General features: G+C 35.9%; 2 protein-coding genes across 3 annotated transcripts; both read right to left on the minus strand.

Moving 5' to 3' along the window:
* Positions 1-1,483: 1,483 nt before the first annotated feature.
* LOC149008971 (disease resistance protein RUN1-like) lies at positions 1,484-16,584 on the minus strand. Of its 2 annotated transcripts, XM_089160529.1 has the most exons (5): positions 5,172-5,797; positions 3,788-4,913; positions 3,332-3,616; positions 2,531-3,229; positions 1,484-2,408 (listed from the first exon to the last, which is right to left on the minus strand). In XM_089160529.1, the coding sequence occupies exons 1-5, from the start codon at positions 5,624-5,626 to the stop codon at positions 1,746-1,748; spliced, it is 3,228 nt and encodes a 1,075-aa protein (XP_089016655.1). In that variant the 5' UTR covers positions 5,627-5,797; the 3' UTR covers positions 1,484-1,745. The 2 variants fall into 2 exon arrangements, with proteins under 2 accessions (XP_089016655.1, XP_089016656.1); XM_089160530.1 differs by lacking the exons at positions 3,788-4,913; positions 5,172-5,797 and adding an exon at positions 14,521-16,584.
* On the minus strand, positions 15,674-16,440 carry LOC149008972 (disease resistance protein RUN1-like). Its single transcript, XM_089160908.1, has 2 exons — positions 15,965-16,440; positions 15,674-15,734 (listed from the first exon to the last, which is right to left on the minus strand). The coding sequence occupies exons 1-2, from the start codon at positions 16,438-16,440 to the stop codon at positions 15,674-15,676; spliced, it is 537 nt and encodes a 178-aa protein (XP_089017034.1).
* Positions 16,585-20,186: the final 3,602 nt, after the last annotated feature.

Raw genomic sequence — 20,186 nt, forward strand, 5'->3', positions numbered from 1 at the left:
AACTTCTTCCTTCAGTCTCTGCTAACCTTATTCTCAACAAATATTTCGTTTTTACTAGTATCTACCTTTTGCATCTTCCTTTTTGGCTTCTGCAAAATTAAAGGTACCGGTAGGGTTGGTTGGTCTTTTGGGGTTTCACACACTAATTAATGTCTAAAATACAAGACTTCTTCCACTTTTGCAAAAGCGCCTTATTCAACAATAGCAAGGATAGCAACGAACAAGTTCTTTTTGTTTTCAATTTCATCTCACTTCGTCCAACAAAGAAAAAATCATCTCATGTTTGTTGTAGGAATCATTCTTTTGTGATTAAGCCTGAAAATTTCCTTCTTTTGAGTAAGGTTGAATGTAATTTGAGAACAATTTCCTTCTTTTAGGCAACTGTTGAATTTACGTTATTTGGAAAAGAATGCATAGTAAATCTAGATGTAAGGATGAGTTTATAGAGAAGCTAGGAAACCTATAATTCTTATGAATTCCACCTATTTTTTCATTCTTGACCTTGGTTGTCTATGATAGTGAAGAATCTTTTTCAGTGTCCAGAAACTTCTCCCTCTAAGTGATAGATGTTGAGTTACATTTGCTGCTATATTATAGTATTACAGATTGCACAATTTCTTTATATTTGAGTCTTTAGTTTTGTATTTGAGATTTTTTTTTTATAGAATTGCACAAGATTATTCAAGTCTAGATGTTTTGCTACAAGTATAAAAGATGTTTTTTCAGATGAATAGTATAAAATATGGAAAACACCAGATGAATAGTAACTCACAAGGCGTCAATTCATGGGGAGGGGAGGTTTGCTAGATGGGTACCTCTGGGAGTGTTATTGAATTGGAGTTGGGAGCTATTTGAGTTGGTCTATGCGTAGCTAAGGAAATGAGTTTCATGCCTCTTCATTTGGAGTAGGACTCCTTAAAAACTGTGAATCTTTTGGACCCTAGATGTGTTGATTGGGATAGATTCAACAAGCTAATTGATGAGATTAGCCTAGTGCTTGATGGTGTGGATTGCATTAGGTGTTGTCACGTGAGACATGACACAAATTAGGTTGCCAATTAGATGTCTAAAGTGACATTTTGCCATAATGTTCTTTGATTTTATTTAGAATGCTCCCTTAGATTTGGAGGAAATTCTCATGGCAAATCGTATTTCTTTTCAATCTTAGTGATTTTCTTGGATAATTAACCCCGTTTAGTGTACAAAAAGAAATGTATAAAATATGTTTCAAGGTTTTTATTTACAAAAGTAGCTATTTAATTTTTTTACCCTTGCAACCAAACATATCAAAAATTTTTTCATGAAAAAATAAATTTTACTTTATATCAAAATTTTGTCTTGAAAGCTAATGCTAAGTTTGAAGTAGCTTCTAAGCCTGAACTGCCTTGGGACTCTCTAGCCTTTTTAGCTAAGGAGCCAAACTAGGCCAGAAAAAAAAACTAGGCCAAGCTCCAAGGGGTTGGAAATCTTAATCTTTGATCACCGGATATAAAGAAAAAGTTTTCTTGTTGAGTCAAGAAAAAAGAAAACTTTTTCTTTATGTGTTTTACTTGAGTTGGGATCATCTCCCCAAACTGTTTGTGGAACAAAATGCTATAATCAAAAAAGAATAATGATGAGAAGCAGAATTTATCTGGCGATTATGTCATGCATCCAATGATTTCAGTAGTCTCAGTATTACCTCGATGAGCAACAGTAAAAAAGTAATCAGCTACAACACCTTCTCCTCATCAACATCATCATCGTCATCTCTCATCATCATCATCATCGCCCTGAAGCATGCATCTCATCCATTTCATCAGCCCTCTGCTCTTCTTCCTCCGAAGTAAGTTACTCTGCTGTAGGTTCTGATATTGATCCTCATCCTCCATTGGAGCATCTCTTACAATCCCAAAACATCTCTGATCACCATAAGATTGGCATTCGATTCTCAATTGATGACTGTCAATCATCGGGCCATCTTTTATCAAGAAGAGGTTCACTTGTAACACTTCCAGGTACAACATGAAATTAGCACTTACAGCTGATATCTCAATAGAATCAATGCCTTCCAGCTGAACCCCAAACCAATCAAACCCTCTGAATTCATGAATGTACTCCACCTGACCACTACCTATCAATTTATTCGAGCCCTCAATTACCAGTCCACTCTTACAAGCGATCTTATTTCCTTTGGAACTAGGAACATAAGAATCAAATGTGAGTGAGATATCCTTTCCACTAATCTGAACAAATTCCAAGTCTTCACGTAAGCGGGTGTTCAAAGAAACATGCACAACCAACTTACAAGCACCGATCTCAGCAATATCATCAGGAATCAGGTAACGCCTCAAAGAACCTTCAACTGTCATTTGCAAAGGTATCCAGATTTGTGTCCAATTCTCAATGCTACTCCCCAGAGATGTACCCTGTAAGAGTAGGACATGATGAACATCAATCAGTTGCTAGTAGGATTCAAATTAAGTATATAGCTAGCTAGCTATCTAGGCAAAGATATATAGATACATAATAATAATAAATTAAGAATCACCTCCTCGCCTTGTCTCTGCCATGAACGTTGATTGGTCAGCACAGTGCTACCTCTAATCATTTCACTGATCGCTTTCCACAATTCACTGTTAATCGTATTCACGGTGCCTCTAAAATTCTCCGTCCTTACACAGAAAGCTCCCAGGCTCAATACCTCTAATTTTTTCATATTTTTCGTGTTTCCTAGACTTTCAACTAGTGTGTATAACACTGAAATGTCCAGAAAGTTTTCATAAGCGCGACCAACTGAAAATTCGCACAATGAAGTCAGATTCTCCAACCTGGGCAAATTCATTAGTGCACGGTTGTAGGAAAGACGCAGTACCTTCAACTTCTTTAACAATGCAACACCATCAGGCAATGATTCAATATTTGTGCCGTCCAAGGAAAGCTCAACCAAACACTCTTTTAGCTCACCAATGGACCCAGGCAAAGTTTTCAGTGACTTGCATTGATTAAGAGTAAGCTTTCCAAGACTTTTCATGCTACATATACTGTTTGGGAGTTCTTTGAGAGATGAACAATGTTCCAAGTTCAAGTAAACAAGCTGCTGGAGCTTCCCAATGGATTTATGTAAAGTAACCAAACAATCACAATGATCCAGGTATAAGCTCTCTAAGTGGGGAAATCCTGACAGGTCAGGAGATTGAGACAAATGCCTGCAATAACTGAGTCGAAGAACTTTCAATTGTTGAAACCACTGTGAAACAAACAAATGAACATAAATATTACTAATGTTCCAATAATAATACCAAACACGAGGAGGGGAAATAAAATAAAATAAAATAAAAATACCACTCACTTTATTTTCATGCCAGTTTTTCCAAGCTTGTCTAACCGAGCCATAACTTAAATCAAGCATGACTAAGTCGTCATGAAAAGAATTGGCTGAAAGTTGTTTCAATGGACATCTGTGCCATTGGAGCCATCTTAAATTAGAAGGAAGACGATGAAAGCTCCCCTCTAGGGTTACTCCATCAATGTTTAGCAATCTTAGTTTAGGCATCATCTCGAATTTTTTAGTATGTAAATTAATTCTTTTATTTTCCTCCAAATCCAAGCGGAGACCTTCAACCATTTCATTTCCCTGTTGAAAAGTAAAACATTCCGAGTGAGCAGGAAGGAAAAATTGATTAGACTAAAAGAATATATAGAGTACCAGTCATGCACTTTTATTTCAGAATAGATAGTCATATGTTTGGATCCCATGCTTATCATAAAAGGAAACAGTAATAAAACCTGTTGAATTAGCTCTTACCTCACCACTTTTTAAAACTTTCATGATATTTTCATAAGACCATAACCGGCTATGCTTATGAGGATTATCAAGCTCTTGATTGCAGGCGATCCTTCGTCCCATATCTCTAATCTGATCGTGCATCCGCAACACTTTAGTTGCAGACCTATCGATCTTTAAGAGAGACTTTTCCTTCAGAACTTGCAGTTGCCATCTTGGGTCAAAGCCACAAGCTTCCCAAACGGAAATTACAGTTTCTTCCTGCCATCCTATGAATAAACATGCAACATCAAGAAAGACGAGTTTTTCAGCATTTTGCAGACTATCAAAGCTTTTCTTCAAACTTTCGAAGACAACATCAACAGGACTTCGTTGTAGTCCCTGAAGCCTGGATTCCCAGAATTGCTGATCTCTATTCCTAACATCAGAACCCAAAACCTCCAAGGCTAAGGGCAACCCTCCTGTTGTACGTACTATATCAACGGACAGTTGCATAAAATTGTCAGGAGGTGTATCCTTTGAAAATGCATGCAAACTGAACAGTTTAAGACTTTCTTCCTGATTCAATTCTTCATGTTCATATATATTTATATTTTCATCAGGAATCACACTTAGTACACGGCTGTCTCTAGTAGTGATGATTATCCTACTTTTATGACCAAACCAATTGAGATCACGAGCCAATGCATTTAATTGTTTTTGATTATCCACGTCATCAAGAACAAGAAGAGTTTTCTTGCTTTGAAATAATTTCTTTATCTCTTGGGATCCTTCCTCCACGCTGCATGCTTTTTGTTCCACCCCAGTGATCTTACAAATAATGTTGTTTTGCAAAGAAAGTAGACCATTTGGGTTTGATGCTTCCCCTCTAACATTTCCAAGAAAACACTTTTCGTCAAAACTTTCAGAGATGCAATTGTATACAGTTGCAGCAATGGTAGTCTTACCGATGCCTCCCTGACCGCATATCCCTAAAAACCGAACTTCCTCAGAAGAGTTTGAGTTTTCATGAGCAGAAAGCAAATCCAGTATACGCTGTGCACGGGATTCTAGGCCAACAGGGTATTTGGCATCCATCAAGTAGACCTGATCTAGTCGGGTCGAAACATCTTCAACAACTTTGGCGACTAATTCCGACTCATCATCCCTATAATCAATTACAAATGGAAGTCACGTACAGCTGATCAAGACGTACAGAACTGGAACTCAAACACAAATGCTAAATGAAAATATAAATCAAATGTTTAGGGTTACTTAGCATATATAGCAAGATTACCAGCAAATCATATCACTACTGTAATTAATGATAGGAACTTTAAAAAGTATATTAATTACTCAATTACTGATCATCAGTGAAACAAGTAATTAAGGAGTTTCAACGAAGTAATTAATTAAGAGTACTTACTCATCTTGGTGAACCCATCCATTCTTATCTCCTGCGGCTCGCAGAGCATCCTTCCATCTTAATAGGGTTTCAGGTAACTCCTCGGCATGTGTCAGAGGCGAAATCTCAAAACATCCAGTCTGATTCTTAACATCCGAAGGCTTAACTTTGAAGAAAATGGGAAGAATGGTGTGGCCCTTCGTTTTGTGACATTCCAGCATCTGAGAGAGCTCCCTAAGACACCATTCGCTTTCTGCGTATCTTTGGGAAAAGACAGCAATTGAGAGCTTACAACCACTTATTACATCGAGAAGTTTCTCAATATCTTCTCCTTTCCACAGATCCTTGCTGTCGATGAAGGCACGGATTCTACGACCCTTAAGAGCACTGTAAAGGTGGCCAACGAAGGTCTTACGTATATCTTCACCTCTAAAGTTGATAAACACATCATGATCTGAGGATCCAACCTGTGGCATCTTCTTGTGTTTAAGTAGAATTAATGGCGAGATTTGCTTTAAGTTTCCTGCTATTGTGGAGGGAAGGGAGGAGCCAAGGATTGGAGAAACCGCGAACAGGGCAGACGTTTTGGATAAAAATGTGAGGATTTATAACCCAGACTGGCAAATCCAACTGAGAGATTCTTCTTCCCTGAATTTTTCTGTCAAGATGTGCTTGAGTAAATTAATTTGAGAAAAGTCGTTGAGCTTTCTCTGTCATTACGTGCTAGTGTGCTAGTGTGCCAGTGCTGCTTGTCTGGAATCTTAAAAATAAGGGAATCTGGTGAACAAGTTGGGCTTCTCAATAATAGTGTTGCACAATAATTATGCAATTATTGCATAATACTGTGCTGTGAAGAGTTCTGAAAAAATATTTTTCAAAACTTGATGGTTGAAATCAAAATTTCAGTCGAGATTTCGACCATTCGATACACAGGTGCAGCACATTAATTGTGTAGCACTCAAACAATTTCATCTGGTCAACACTTCAGACCGATCGTTTGCCCGCCAAATAGAAAATTGCTTGGTCGGTTTGGATTTATTTGATTAGGTATTATATTTAAGGTGTTTTGAATATTATAATTACCCACTTAGAAACTTAGAAGAATTTTTAAATTTACAAAATCAAAGAAGAAGTCAATGCGAGACGTATGAAAGGAACGATGGTGGTAACAGACGGAGGGGAATGGCAAGATAACAAATAGTAGAAAGAAAAGAAGACCAAGATAAGGCTAATTGATTGTTTATTGTATTAATATTATATCAAATTCTTAGTATTTTAATGAAATTAATTAATTGTTTATTTAAATTTTTATTATATGGATAGATTAAAGCGTTTGGATATCAAATTCAAAAAAAGAATGGTTTAAAACTATAGTACCATAATTTTAAATCAAATCAAAATTAAGATAAAGTATTTAATTATGTCCAAAGTTGGAGATTTGATTTTGTTCAAATCTGGAGGATTTTTTTATTGAATGTCTTAATTCAACGAACAAATATTTTGTTTCTTCTTGCGATCAACATCTAAGAAAGAAGCTGAATTGGAAAGTAACTAAATTATAAATCATTGCATTGACAATAAGGAGAGTAAAAACAATCAAATAGGCAAAGAGGAATAATGGAAACCATTGAATGGACAAGGAGGAAAAAAAATAAAACAATTGAATTGGAAATAATTGCATTGCTAAATATAACAATAGAAATGGCAAAATTTGAAAGGATGCAGAATTGGTAGTAAACCTCTACAAGAAAGAAGGCAATTCCAGTTATTAGGCATCACACACTATAAAAAGAGGAGGCTATAGTTCTAAGGAAGAGGCCACGATGTTTTCTTTCATTTCTTTATTCTTCTTTCCCATGTCTAGTTAATTTCATATTTTGATCAAGATTAATATAAGTTTGATTTTTAACAGTTGTGAGATTGCCGGTAATTATTTTTTTTTTTTTAATTCTCGGGTATTTATATATTTTTCATGTTCATTATATTATTGGATTAATACTTAGACAAGAGGCCTGTTGTTTGATAATTAGTTCAATAGTTAATTAATTCAAATAGTTATTTATTGATTATCTTAATATAATTAACAAATAGTTTCCTTGAATGGATAATCAATGCCTTAGGGTCTATTTGGTTACATGTATCCAGAGATTTCAAATATCTGGATTCACAAATAGGAGATTTATACCCGTTTGGTTATGTGAATCCATGGATTCATGAATTCTAGGGATTCACCTTTTTACACTAAAAACATGAATCTATAGATTTATGGGTATGAGGTTAAATCCAGAGATTTCACCCGTCCTATAAAAGCACTAAACTTTTGAACCATGACTCCATAGATATTATTTCAGGATAAATTTACAGATTTCATTCCAAATATTCAAGCTAACCAAACAGTTAATTTTATGAACCATGACTCCATAAATTTGAAATCTCTAGATCTTTGAAATCTCCAAACTCAAGTAATCAAACAAGCCCTTAGAGAGTTTGCTATGAGGATGTATGTTTTAGTTTAAATACACAAGATTTTTTCGGGTATATTGATAAGGGATTGGGTATTTAATATTTGATGCTATTAATAGGCATAACTCAAATGACATATCCAAAGTGATTAGGAAAATAACTCAAAATGACGAATCTAAAGATTATTGAGAAAGTAGGGAAAAATTGGTTGTTATATTATTGATCCTCAATGATCATAACCAATCTACCCGAAATGAAAGTTTTTGTCATTGAGTATCTTGATTGAAAGTTTTTAATATATATTATGATTTTCTTGTTAACTATTGCATCCGTTATTTATTTTATTTATTATTTAATTTCTCGATTCAAAACCCCCAATTTTTATGAAGGAATAAATTTGTACCAAACTTTGTGGATTCGACCTACTCACTACTACTACATATTCGTTGAGAGAATGATTAACTTTAGTGGTTTCGATACCCATCATCAAATTATTTTCTTTTCTCTTAACCCAAAAAGAAAACTTTTTCCTTATGTGTTTTACTCCCGCTTCTTGCACTCAAAAAGAGACCTACCAAATCAATATTAACATGATTTTTTTGGGGGCAGGGTGTTTCTACTAATTTGTGCTTTATTTTTCCTAAAATTTACCTTTTTCCAATCTTATCATCCAATATAGTATTAGTTAACAACGGAAAAAGCGAGATTTCAACCGAAATGGCGAGATCTCGGTCGAGATCTACAAAAAATTTGGCGTAATCTTGGTGGGGTTTAGGGCCCCGGTTGGGCTGAAATTTAGTATTTAGCCTATTTAAGGCCTTTTGAACACAATGGTGGCCTTATATTTGTGGGGGGGAAATAACCCTAAGTATATCTTCTAAGTCGACCCTATGTGTAAAATCAAAGTGTTGTGAAATGCAAGGTTAGACAACATGTAATGTAAAGATATCAAGTAATTCATGTTATCAACTATAAAGTATCAAATGTATTACACATCAAACTATCAAAGAACTTAAATGTCTTCAAAATTTTACAACTATAAGAAGTTTTAGACTTCTAGTAAGTCATAAATCATAATTCATAAGTTCACAATCACAAGAGTATGTGAATAATAAGATTACAAGACTACAAAACAACAAGAGTATCACTCAGCATTTTGCATCAACTGATTCTGAACGGTGGCCACATATGACTCCCAAGTCAACTCATCACATATCGGTTTAAATGTCACATTAAATTGGTTTCCATGAAAGTGTAGATCAAAGCTTGTGGATCAACATATATTTACATTAGACTTACACATCCATTGTAGAACATTTCTATTTGAAAGAAAAAAAAATTCAAATTTGAGGGAAAATCTAGTTGAAATAAGCTTGAATGATGATAATTTGATGTTGTAGATGTCTCAAAGATGTTTAGAAGTTGAATCCCCAACAAATTCCGGCAAAAAATAAAGTTTCTGGCAAGTTTTTATGGTTGTAGCGAGAAAGAGGCGAGCAGTCTCGCCTCTCGTCTCGTCTCACTATCTCAAAATAGCGAGATATCTCGCCGAGCTCGCGAGATCTTCCACCATGAAACCAACACCTCTTAATGAAGAGGTTGTGGGTTCGACTCTTGATGAGGCATATTAGTATCTCTATCCTCTATCTTAATAAAGCCCCTTTGTTAAAAAATAAAAAATAAAAAATAAAAAAGAAAAAGAAAAGAGAAGCTTGTTTAATTGTTAAGCCTCCCCTGCTCTTATCACATTTTTTTTTTGGGTGAAGCTCTTATCACATGTAATATTGGAAATTGGAAAGATTAGATAAAGAAGGAAGTTTAAATATTCATAAATCACCAGATCCACTTCTAATGCACCTCATAAAGCGGCAAAAATGAGCAAATATAAATAAATAAATAAAGAGGCTTAGGTTTTTTTATTTTTTTAAGTCAATTCTTATTCTCAATGTGTTTGACATTTTTTATTATGTTGATGTCCTTGATGTCTACTTCAAAATTTTCCTTTTTATTTAAAAAAAAAAAGAAAAACAGAAAAAGCCGAATTTTTTTTTTAAATAGAGAATTCTAAAATTTAGAATAGACTTTTTGTCTATTATGGCTTTTAGGTCAAAACTCGTTCTATTCATTTCTGAAAGTTCATCCAGCAGTGGCATGGGATCGAGGTTTCTCAATCTCCATTGCCTCCATAAATTCAGCAGCTTCAACGAATAACCATGTGGGTCCTAGTCTCCTAGAAACTTCAACGCCTAATATCAAATTCAGTGCCACTCGTTTCTACAGCTCCCACCTACATCAGAGGAGAAGACAAAAGGAAATCCAAAAAGCAAGACTTAAGATTGGGGAAAAACTATCTAAAACTGGTAAAGCATAAGTACGTACTTACCAGGTTCGGATTAAATTACGCACATAAGAAGGAACAAATGGCTAATACACCCCTAATTTAGACAATGTGTCACCAGTTAGGATCCTCAACCCGATTGCAGGAAGGGAGGGGAAGGGAAGGTGAAGGGAATTCTTTTTACCCTCTATGTCCTTTGGTTACAAGTGAAGTAACCTGAGCTTGATCGAGAGAGAGTGAAGAAGCTGATGACCCTAGCGAGGAAGAGGAAGAAGAAATGGAGAGAGTCTTGAGTCAGGACTCCGGCGGGGGGGCGGCGGGGGGGGGAGAAAAGCTGAGCGACTCAGTCGAGAGGGGGGGGTCTAAAATTAAACTACTTGATTATGATTTAGGCTCCGTTTCGTTCCGCAATTCTTTAGAATCAGATTCCAAGTAATTCTAGTTGCAGCTAAAAAAGGAAAAAGGAAAAAATACCACCTAGCTCAAAGATGACTTAAAATCTATACAATTTTATGGAATTAGGTTTGGCTCTATTTCATTCTGTTCATTATTGGTTACCACCGCTATGGGGTTGAATCCTGATCAACTATGACGGTTCTCTCCGGGGACATATTGGAGGGTATGGTGCTATGGCTGGAAATTGCAGAGGTGATGTTATTTTTGCTTGTTCTAGTGGTTGTGCTAATGTGGGTGTTTTTCATGCTGAGATGCTTGTAATTCGATGTGGCTTACAATTTGCGCAGCAATACGGCTGCAATAAGGTTTTGATGCATTCAGACTCCGAAATAGCAATTATAACTTTACTAGGTACTTACCGCCCAAATTGGGGGATACTACACATTGTTGAGGATATTATTCACTTGAGATCTTTGTTTTAGGAGTATATTTTGGTGTATGATGTTAGGGAGACTAATAGGTGTGTGGATTTTTTAGCCGGATTGACAACGTCGGACCAAGAAATTTTGTTGGATCCTCTCTCTTTGCCTACTCAGCTCTCTCAATATGTTGTAGAAGAGCGACAAGGTCGTCGATTCTTTAGAACCTAATCATGTATTATTGTTTATATTCTATCTATTTATATTAATATAAAGTCTCCTTTTCTCTAAAAATAAAATTTTTACGGAATTAAGTAATTGTCATTTATAAATGATTTGACGGAAGACACTTCAATAAGTGGTTGCTACTTGCTAATTGGAATCACCCAAATGAAGTCATGTTATAAATACTAGTGATGCTATAGAATCACAACAAATCATGGAAACATCGAACTTCTTCCTTTGTACTTGTTAACACTAACCTCTGCAAATCTTTTGTTTTTCACATGCAAGTACCTGCCTTTCTCATTTTCTTCTTCTTCTTCTTCAACTTCCGCAAAATCAAATGTATCGTTCTTATTTTCAATTTCACCTTAATTCATCCATAAAAGAGAAATCATGCATCTCACATTTATTGTAGGAATCATTCTTTTGTGGTTAAGCCTGAACATTTTCTCCTTCTTTTTTTTTGTGTAAAATTGAATGTAATTTGAGAATAACTTCCTTTTTTCAAGTAACTGTTGAATTTATATTAATTGAGAAATAATGTATTGTAGATCTAGATGTCAAAGAAATGGTTGTAGTGATGATGAGTTTACAACAAAGTTAGGAAACCTATAATTCTAATTATCAATTCCACATATTTTTTTCAATCTTGACTTTGTTTGCCTATTATAGTGAAGAATCTATCTTGATGTCCAAAAACTTCTCCCTTTTAGTCACAAATGTTGAGTTACACTTGTTATTATATATATATATATATTTTTTAAATTATCTGTTATTTCTTTATGTCTTGAGTCTTTATATTTGTACAAAATTGTTATTATTATACTATTATTATTTTGAATAAAGTTGTATAGGATTATTCAAGTTAGATGTTTGGGGAAGTATAAAAGATGCGTTTTTTAGATCACTATATATAATACAAATGTTTCAAGATTTCTCTTTTTAAAATAGCTATTCAATTTTTTTACCCTTGCAAGTTGCAACTAAACATTGTCAAAAAATTTATAAAAAATTTGTCTCCAAAGATAAAGTCAAGCTTTTAAAATTCGGAGAGTAGCTTCAAAGTTTGACCTGCCTTGGGACTCTCTAGCCCAGCTAAGGAGCCAAACAAGGCCAAACTCCCAGAGGTTGGAAATCTTGATACTCATTAGTTATAAATTACAAATACGATTTTTCCCTATGGACGGACGCATTATCAAATTAAAAAAATAATAATAATAAATTGTTTTTTAATTATCGGTGCAACATCAAATAGAACAAAATGCTTTTTTCTTTTTCTTTTTTTGAGTTCAAATAGAACAAAATGCTACTAGATCTGTTTGTGAAACAAAGTGCCATAATCAATATAAGAATCATGATGAGAAGCAGAATATGTTTGGCGATAATGTCATGCATCTGATGGTTTCAGTAATCAAGTAATCAGCTACACTACTTCTCTTCTTCATCAAAATAAAGACCATGAAGATGAAGACGAAGATGAAGATGAAGACGATGATGCTGCTGCATTTCATGTTCAGTCCACTCCTTTTCTTCCTCGGAAGTAGGTTACTTACCTCATCGGTCTCTGTTGGAGCATATGTTTTTACAATCTCAAAACATCTCTGATCACCGTAAGTTTGGCACATTTCTGATTTCTCTCACGAGGAAAAGGTTCATCCCTAACACCTCCAGCCACAACATAAAATTAACACTTATGTCTAATATCTCAATAGCATCAACACCTTCCAGCTGGACCCCAAACCAATCAAACCCTTTGAATTCGTGAAGGTACTCCACCTGACCAGGACCTATCAAGTTATTCGAGCCCTTCAATCGCCAATCCAATCTTATAAGCAATTTTTTTTCCATTCATATGAGCATAAGAATCAAATGTGAGTGAGATATCTCCTCGAGTATCCTTAATAAATGTTGTGTCTTTATCTTCAGTTGAGTGGAAGTTCAAAGAAACTTGCGCAACCAATTTGCAATCACTGATCTCATCAATATCATCAGGAATCAGGTAACGTTTCAAAGAACCATCATCTATCATTTGCAAAGGCATCCAAATTTGTCTCCATGTTCCATTAATGCTACTCCCGAGAGACGACGACATACCCTGAAACGTTACACATGAAAAGGACATGATGATGAACATCAATCAGTTGCTAATTAAATAGGATTCAAATGAAGTGTATTATATATATATATATATATAGCTAGCTAGGCAAAAATAGATACATAATATATAATAATTTAAGAATCACCTGCTGGTCTTGTCTCTGTCGCCATGAACTTTCGTTGGTCACCACACTGCTGTATCTACCCATTCTACTGATCAGTTCCCTCAATTCATTGTTACTTGTGTTCACGAAGCCTCTAAATGTCTCTATCTTTACACAAAAAACTCCCAGGCTTAATACCTTTAAAATTTTCAAAATTTTCATGCTTCCAAGACTTTCAACTAGTGGGTATAACACAGAAATGTCCACATAAACGCGACCAACTAAAAATTCGCACAATGAAGTCAGATTCTCCAACTCTGGCAAAGGCATTAGTGCTGCAAGCTTGTAGGAAAGACTCAGTACCTTCAACTTATTTAACGAAGCAACACCATCAGGCAATGCTTCAATGTTTGTGCCATCCAAGGAAAGCTCAATCAAAGATTCTTTTAGCTCACCAATGGACCCAGGAAAAGTATTCAACGACTTGCATTCTTTAAGAATTAGGTTTTCAAGAGTTTTCATGCTACATATATTGTTCGGGAGTTCTTTGAGAGATGAGCAACATTCCAAGTTCAAGTAAACAAGCCGCTGGAGCCTCCACAATGGATTTATGTAAAGTAAGCAAACAAGCACAATGATCCAGATACAACCTCTCTAAGTGGGGAAATCCTGAGAAGTCTGGAGATTGAGATAAAGACATGCAATAACTGAGTCGAAGAACTTTCAATTGTTGAAACCCCTGCAAAACAAACAAATAAATATAAATATTACCAATGTTCCAATAATAATACTAAACAAGAAAGAAAAAGGAAAAAAAAAAATATATATATATATATATATATATATACCACTCACCCTATTTTCATGCCAGTTTTTCCAAGCTTGTGTAAAAGAGCCAAAACTTAAATCAAGCATGACTAAGTCTTCATGAAAAGAATTGTCTGAAAGTTTTTTCAATGGACATCTGTGCCAACGGAGCCACTTTAACGCAGAAGGAAGTTGTTGAAAGCTCCCCTCCATGGTTGCTCCATCAATTTTTAATAATCTTAGTTTAGGCATCATCTCAAAATCTTTTGTATGCAAACTAGTTCCATCACCTAAATTAGTGAAAATACCTTCAACCATTTCATTTCCCTGTTGAAAAGTAAAATATTCCGACGAGTAAGAGGAAAGAGAAAATTGACTGAGCTAAAAGTAATCATTGTAGTTGGTCACAATGCACTTTATTTCAGAATCTATTTATGTGTTAGAATCACATGCTTACCCAGATTACGATCCGACGAAAATAAAAGAAAAACAAGAATAAGACTTGTTGAATTAGCTCTTACCTTGCCACTTTTTAATACCTTCAGGGTTTCTTCATCAGACCATAACCGGCTATACTTATGAGGATCATTACCAAACTCCTGATTGTAGGCAATTCTTCTTCCCATATTTCGAATTTGATCTTGCATCGACAAAGTTTTAGTTGCCGACCCACTAATGATCTTTAAGAGAGCTTTTCTCTTCAAAACATTTAGTTGGAATCTCGACTCAAAGCCACATGCTTCCCATGCGGAAATTACAGTCTCTTCCTTCCATCCTATGAATAAACAAGCAACATCAAGAAACATGGCTTTTTCATTCTCATCCAGACTATCAAAGCTAATCTTCAACGTTTTGAAGACATCTTTGTGAGGAATTCGTTGTAGCGCCTTAAGCATGGACTCCCATATTGGCATGTCTACTTCATCTCTTGTCATAGATAAATCAGAACCCAAAACCTCCAAGGCTAAGGGCAACCCTCCTGTTGTGCGTACTATATCAAGTGATATCTGCATAAAATTGTCAGGCGGAACCTCCTCTTGAAATGCATGCAAACTGAACAGTTTAAGACTTTCTTCCAGGTTTAATTCTTCATATTCATGTATCTTTTTATTTTCTGGGGAGATCCCACATAGAACACTCCAGTCTCTAGTGGTAATGATTATCCTACTTTTAGGACCAAACCAACTTGGAGCACGAGCTAATGCATTTAATTGGTCTGGGTGATCCACGTCATCAAGAACCAGAAGAGTTTTGCTGCCTTGAAATAAATCCTTTATCTGTTGGGATCCTTCCCTCAAGCTGCATGCTTTTCGTTCCACCCGGTAATTGAACTGAGAAATAAGATTGTTTTGCAAAGAAAGTAGACCATTTGGCTTTGATGCTTCCTCTCTGACATTTCCAAGAAAACACTTTTTGCTAAAACTTTCAGAGATGGAATTGTATACATCTGCTGCAATGGTAGTCTTTCCGATGCCGCCCTGACCGTATATCCCCAAAAACCGAACGTCTCGAACGTCCACAGAAGAGTTTTCATCAGAAAGTAAATCCCGTACACGTTGTGCACGGGATGCTAGGCCAACAGGGTGTTTGACATCCATCAAGCAGACCATATTTAGTCCGGTCAAAACATCTTTAACGACATGTTTGACTAATTTCGACTCATCATCCCTACAATCAATTACAAATGGAAGTCACGTACGTACAGCTCAATACAGAACTGGAACTGAAACTGAAACTGAAACTCAAATGCTAAATGAAAATATGATAAATCAAATGTGTAGGGGCTAGGCTAGGGTTACTTAGCATCGCAAGATTGATTACCATCAAATCATATCACTACTGTAATTAATGATAGGAACTTTTTAAGTAAGTATATTAATTAATTACTCATCAATTACTGATCATCAGTGAAACAAGTAATTGTAGTTTCGACTTTCGACAAAGTAACTAATTAAGACTACTTACCCATCTTGGTGAACCCATCCACTCTTTTTTCCTGCGATTTCAAGAGCCTTCTTCCATCCTGATAGGGTGTCATGTGACTCCTCGGGATGTGTCTGATGCGAAATCTCAAAACATCCAGTCTGATTCTTAACGTCCGAAGGGTCGACCTTGAAGAAAATGGGAAGAATGGTGTCATCATCACTGTTGGTTTTGTGACATTGCAGCATCTGAGAGAGCTCCTTGAGACACCATTTGCTTTCTGCGTATCTTTGGGAGATGACAGCAATTGAGAGCTTACAGCCACTTATTACATTCAGAAGATTCTCAATATCTTCTCCTTTCCGCAGATCCTTGCTGTCGATGAAGGCACGGATTCTACGACCCTTAAGAGCACTGTAAAGGTGGCCAACGAAGGTATTACGGGTATCTTTACCTCTGAAGCTGATAAATACATCATAATCTGAAGATACAACCTGTCGTGGCTCCTCCATCTCCATGCATGAATATTAGCTAGTAATTGTACGTAGCTGTAGTATTTGCAATTGATCGAAGAGTTTAATTAATGGAGAGATTGATTGGCTTTAAGTTTCCTGCTACTCTGGAGGAACTCAGGGACTAGGGAGGAGCCAAGGATTGAAGAAATGGCGAACAGCTTCGCCTGGCATTTCGTTTCGGACAAAAATGGGAGGGAATTCAAAACCGTGCCAGACTGGCGACAACTGGGGCACGTAGCAGAGTCAACTCAGAGATTCTTCTTCCCTGAGTTTTTGGATTAAAAACGTGCTTTACTTAATTAATTTCCGAAATCTCGATCATTGGGCTTTCTTTGTGACGTGCTAACCGGCTACTTGTCTGGAATCTTAGAAACAGCTTCAGTTACTTGCAATAAATTTGCATGTGCAGGACACATTCAATAGAAATAACACTCGTCAGATCCAAATTTTAGTCGATTGGTTATTAGTTGTCAAGATCGAAAATTTCAACAGAGATCTCCATCCGACTCCATTTTTTGGACTGAACAGTCCCTGTGCATTTAAAAAACCTGTTAAGACCCTAACGTCTGTTATCTATCTTGTTTATTTATTTTATTGTCTTTCAAAATTAAATAAACAGCAAATTAATATCAAGAAAATGTGGTCTGCACTGGTGGCATGATGGGCATTTTATCAATAAGATAATAAACATTAATCACATGGAACCTCAATTAATAAGAGCAGATTCTTGTGTTTGGAAAATTGGAATCATTATTTTCCAAAAGATATTATTTTGGGGGAAAAAATCCTCGGCTGTGCACATCTCCCTACTGTGCACAGTAGTGCGGCATAATAATTTGACACGTGGCGTATTCTTAATAAACGGCTCAGATTAGAAGGCAAGGTTTCAAGTGAAAGTGACCCATCTTATGATCCATTTTCACAAAAAAAAATATATGTTTTTGAGTCCCAGTTCTAAATATGGTTGCAAATCAAGATTTGTTTTCATTTTTCTCCCATTGTTCCATCGAACTCCATCATCTTCCCTCTTGTTCTTCCATTGGATCTGAGGAACCACAGTGCATGAGAGAGACAGACAGCAACCAATACTCAACACCTCTATTTTTCTCTCTGCAACTTTTGAAAATGGTTGATTAGCTTTCTATTTCTATGTTTATTTCTGGAAACAATATTGTTTTCCCTCTCTCTTACTTCCATCGGATCGTGGGGCTTTTGATCAGCTTGTATTCAAATCGTTGATGACTCAAACTGGGTAGACATCAACCATCCACAGAGGAGACGGTGCGAGAATCAACAGAAAGCTAAAAGAGAGGGAAAAGCTGAGGGATCTGCTCCAATGGAAAACATAGTATAGATAGGGAAACATATCAAAAGGCTAATTTGCTTTTCCAGCTATCTTTCCACTATTCGTCTCCTCTTTCTTTTCGAGTTCCCTTGATACGAGGCAGAAATTCGAAATTGGCGGTGGATGCACTGTGGTTGCGTCTTCTTTGAACCCTCCTCATCTAATCTCTATCACGAACAGCAATTGAAGCCTCTCCCATGAACAATACTGAAGGAAACCACACACGCTCCAATTTTCAAAAGTTGCGGACATAGAAATTGAGGTGTTGAGTATTAGGTTGTTGTCTATCTCTCTTATGCACCATGGTTCCTCAGATCCGATGGAAGAACAAGAGGGAAGAAGATAGAGTCGACATAACGTGAATGATGGGAGAAAAATGGAAACAAAGCTTGGCAACCATATTTAGGAACGGATCTCAAAAACGGGTTATTTTTTTGTTAAAACGGGTCATAAGATGGGTTACTTTCACTTAAAATCCTACCTTCTAATCTGAGCCGTTCATTAAGAATACGCCACGTGTCAAATTATGGTATTGCATTGCTGTGCACAGCAGGGAGATGTGCACAACAGATTATTTTTTTCCATTATTTTGTACCAAAACTAACCTAACTGGTTTAATTGTTTAGTCCCCAAATGCTATTTTCACATGTAATATTGAAAAGATTAGATCAAGAAATAAGTTTTTTTTTTTTTTTTTTTGCTTTGCCAACCCCAATAGATAAGTTTAAATACTCATTCCATCACCCAGATCCACTTCTAATGCACCTCATAATGGAGCACAAATAAATAAATAAAGCGACTTTCTTGTTTTTTAAGTCAATTCTTATTCTTAATTTGTTGATATTTTTTTATTTTTTATTTATTTATATAAAGGTTCTTTTATATATAGGTAAATTTAAGGCTGTTGACAATTTTTTTATTATGTTGATGTGTCTGATGTCTATTTTAAAATTTAATTTTTATTTAAAAAATAACAGACGAAACTCAAAGTTTTTTTTTGGATAAATGAAGAACCCTAAAGTTCCCAATAGACTTTTTGTCTATTATGGCTTTTAGGTCCAAACTTGTTTTATACATATCTGAAGGTTCATCCAGCAATGGCATGGGAACGAGGCTTTTCAATCTCCATTGCCTCCATAAATTCAGCAGCTTCATCGAATAACCAGGTAGGTCCCAGAAACTTCAGTGCCTAATATCAAATTCAGTGCCACTCGTTTCTTCATCTCCCACCAACATCAAAGGAGAAGAACATCCAGAAAGCAAAACTTAAGATTGGGGAAAAAACTATCTAAAATTGGTAACGCATAACTACATTCTTACCAGGTTCGGATTAAATTACGCGCATTATAAGATGGAACAAATAGCTGTTACAACCCTAATTTAGACATTGTGTCACCAGTTAGGATCCTCAACCCGATTGCACCACGGAAGGGAAGGTGAAGGGAATTCTTTTTCCCCTCTATGTCCTTTGGTTACCAATTAAGCGAAGTAAAGTGAAATTAATCATACCAAGTTGTTTGGTACGCTGCAAAATTGATGTAAAATTTTTTCTCCATCTGAATCAAGTTAAAACAGCAAACTCACATTTATAGCGTAAATCGATTTAAGTATCAAATAGACACCAAGAATCTCGTTGGGCAATTCAGAAAAACAACTACTCAAATCCATCTGAATCAAGTTTTTACCCCTTTCTACGTAATGATTACTCTTCAGAAGAACGGAATGGTGATGTGCATTTTGTCTATCTATCCCTAGCTTTTGGAAATTGAATTGAAGAGCATAAAAGAAGACGAAGAAACAGAAGACTTTCTTGGGTTTCAGATCTTCTTCATCTTGCTTTCAAATCAAAGAAGCAATGGACAGAGAACTTACTAAGATTGATGACCAAAGCAAAGACCTTCTTGTTTGGATGGTTCAAGATGGAAGTTTTCACTTTTTTGTGTTTTTATTGAAGCTTGAATGAACTATGAAGCAGTAGAAATTAGAGGAACCCTAGATGGTAGAAATGAGATGGAAAAAAAAACTACCTCCGCTCATTCCTTTGCTCGCTAAGAGGGAGGGAAAAGGTAAAGGGAAGAATCTTAAACGACTGTCAATGGTGGGTTAGTAAAGCGGTTAAAAGCCCAGACTCTCATGGGGAGGTCTTGGGTTCACACCCATCCAGCGACGTTTCGTTTCTAGTATTAAAAAAGCACCAGTACCAAAAAAAATTAATAAAATAAAATAAAATCTTAAACCGACAATCCACCGGCCAATAAAAAGGAGAGAAATGTGGGAATTTTTGGTATTCAAGAAATGGAGATGGAGTAGCTGTTGACGCAGTCAGGTTTACTCTACCTTTGTTACTGATAACCTGAGCATGATCGAGAGAGAGGAAGAATTTGATGATCTAAGCGAAGAAGTC

Source organism: Hakea prostrata, chromosome 7 (assembly GCF_041222555.1).
Source record: "Hakea prostrata isolate BN-2017 chromosome 7, UWA_Hpros_2, whole genome shotgun sequence".
Classification (NCBI taxonomy): Eukaryota; Viridiplantae; Streptophyta; class Magnoliopsida; order Proteales; family Proteaceae; genus Hakea; species Hakea prostrata.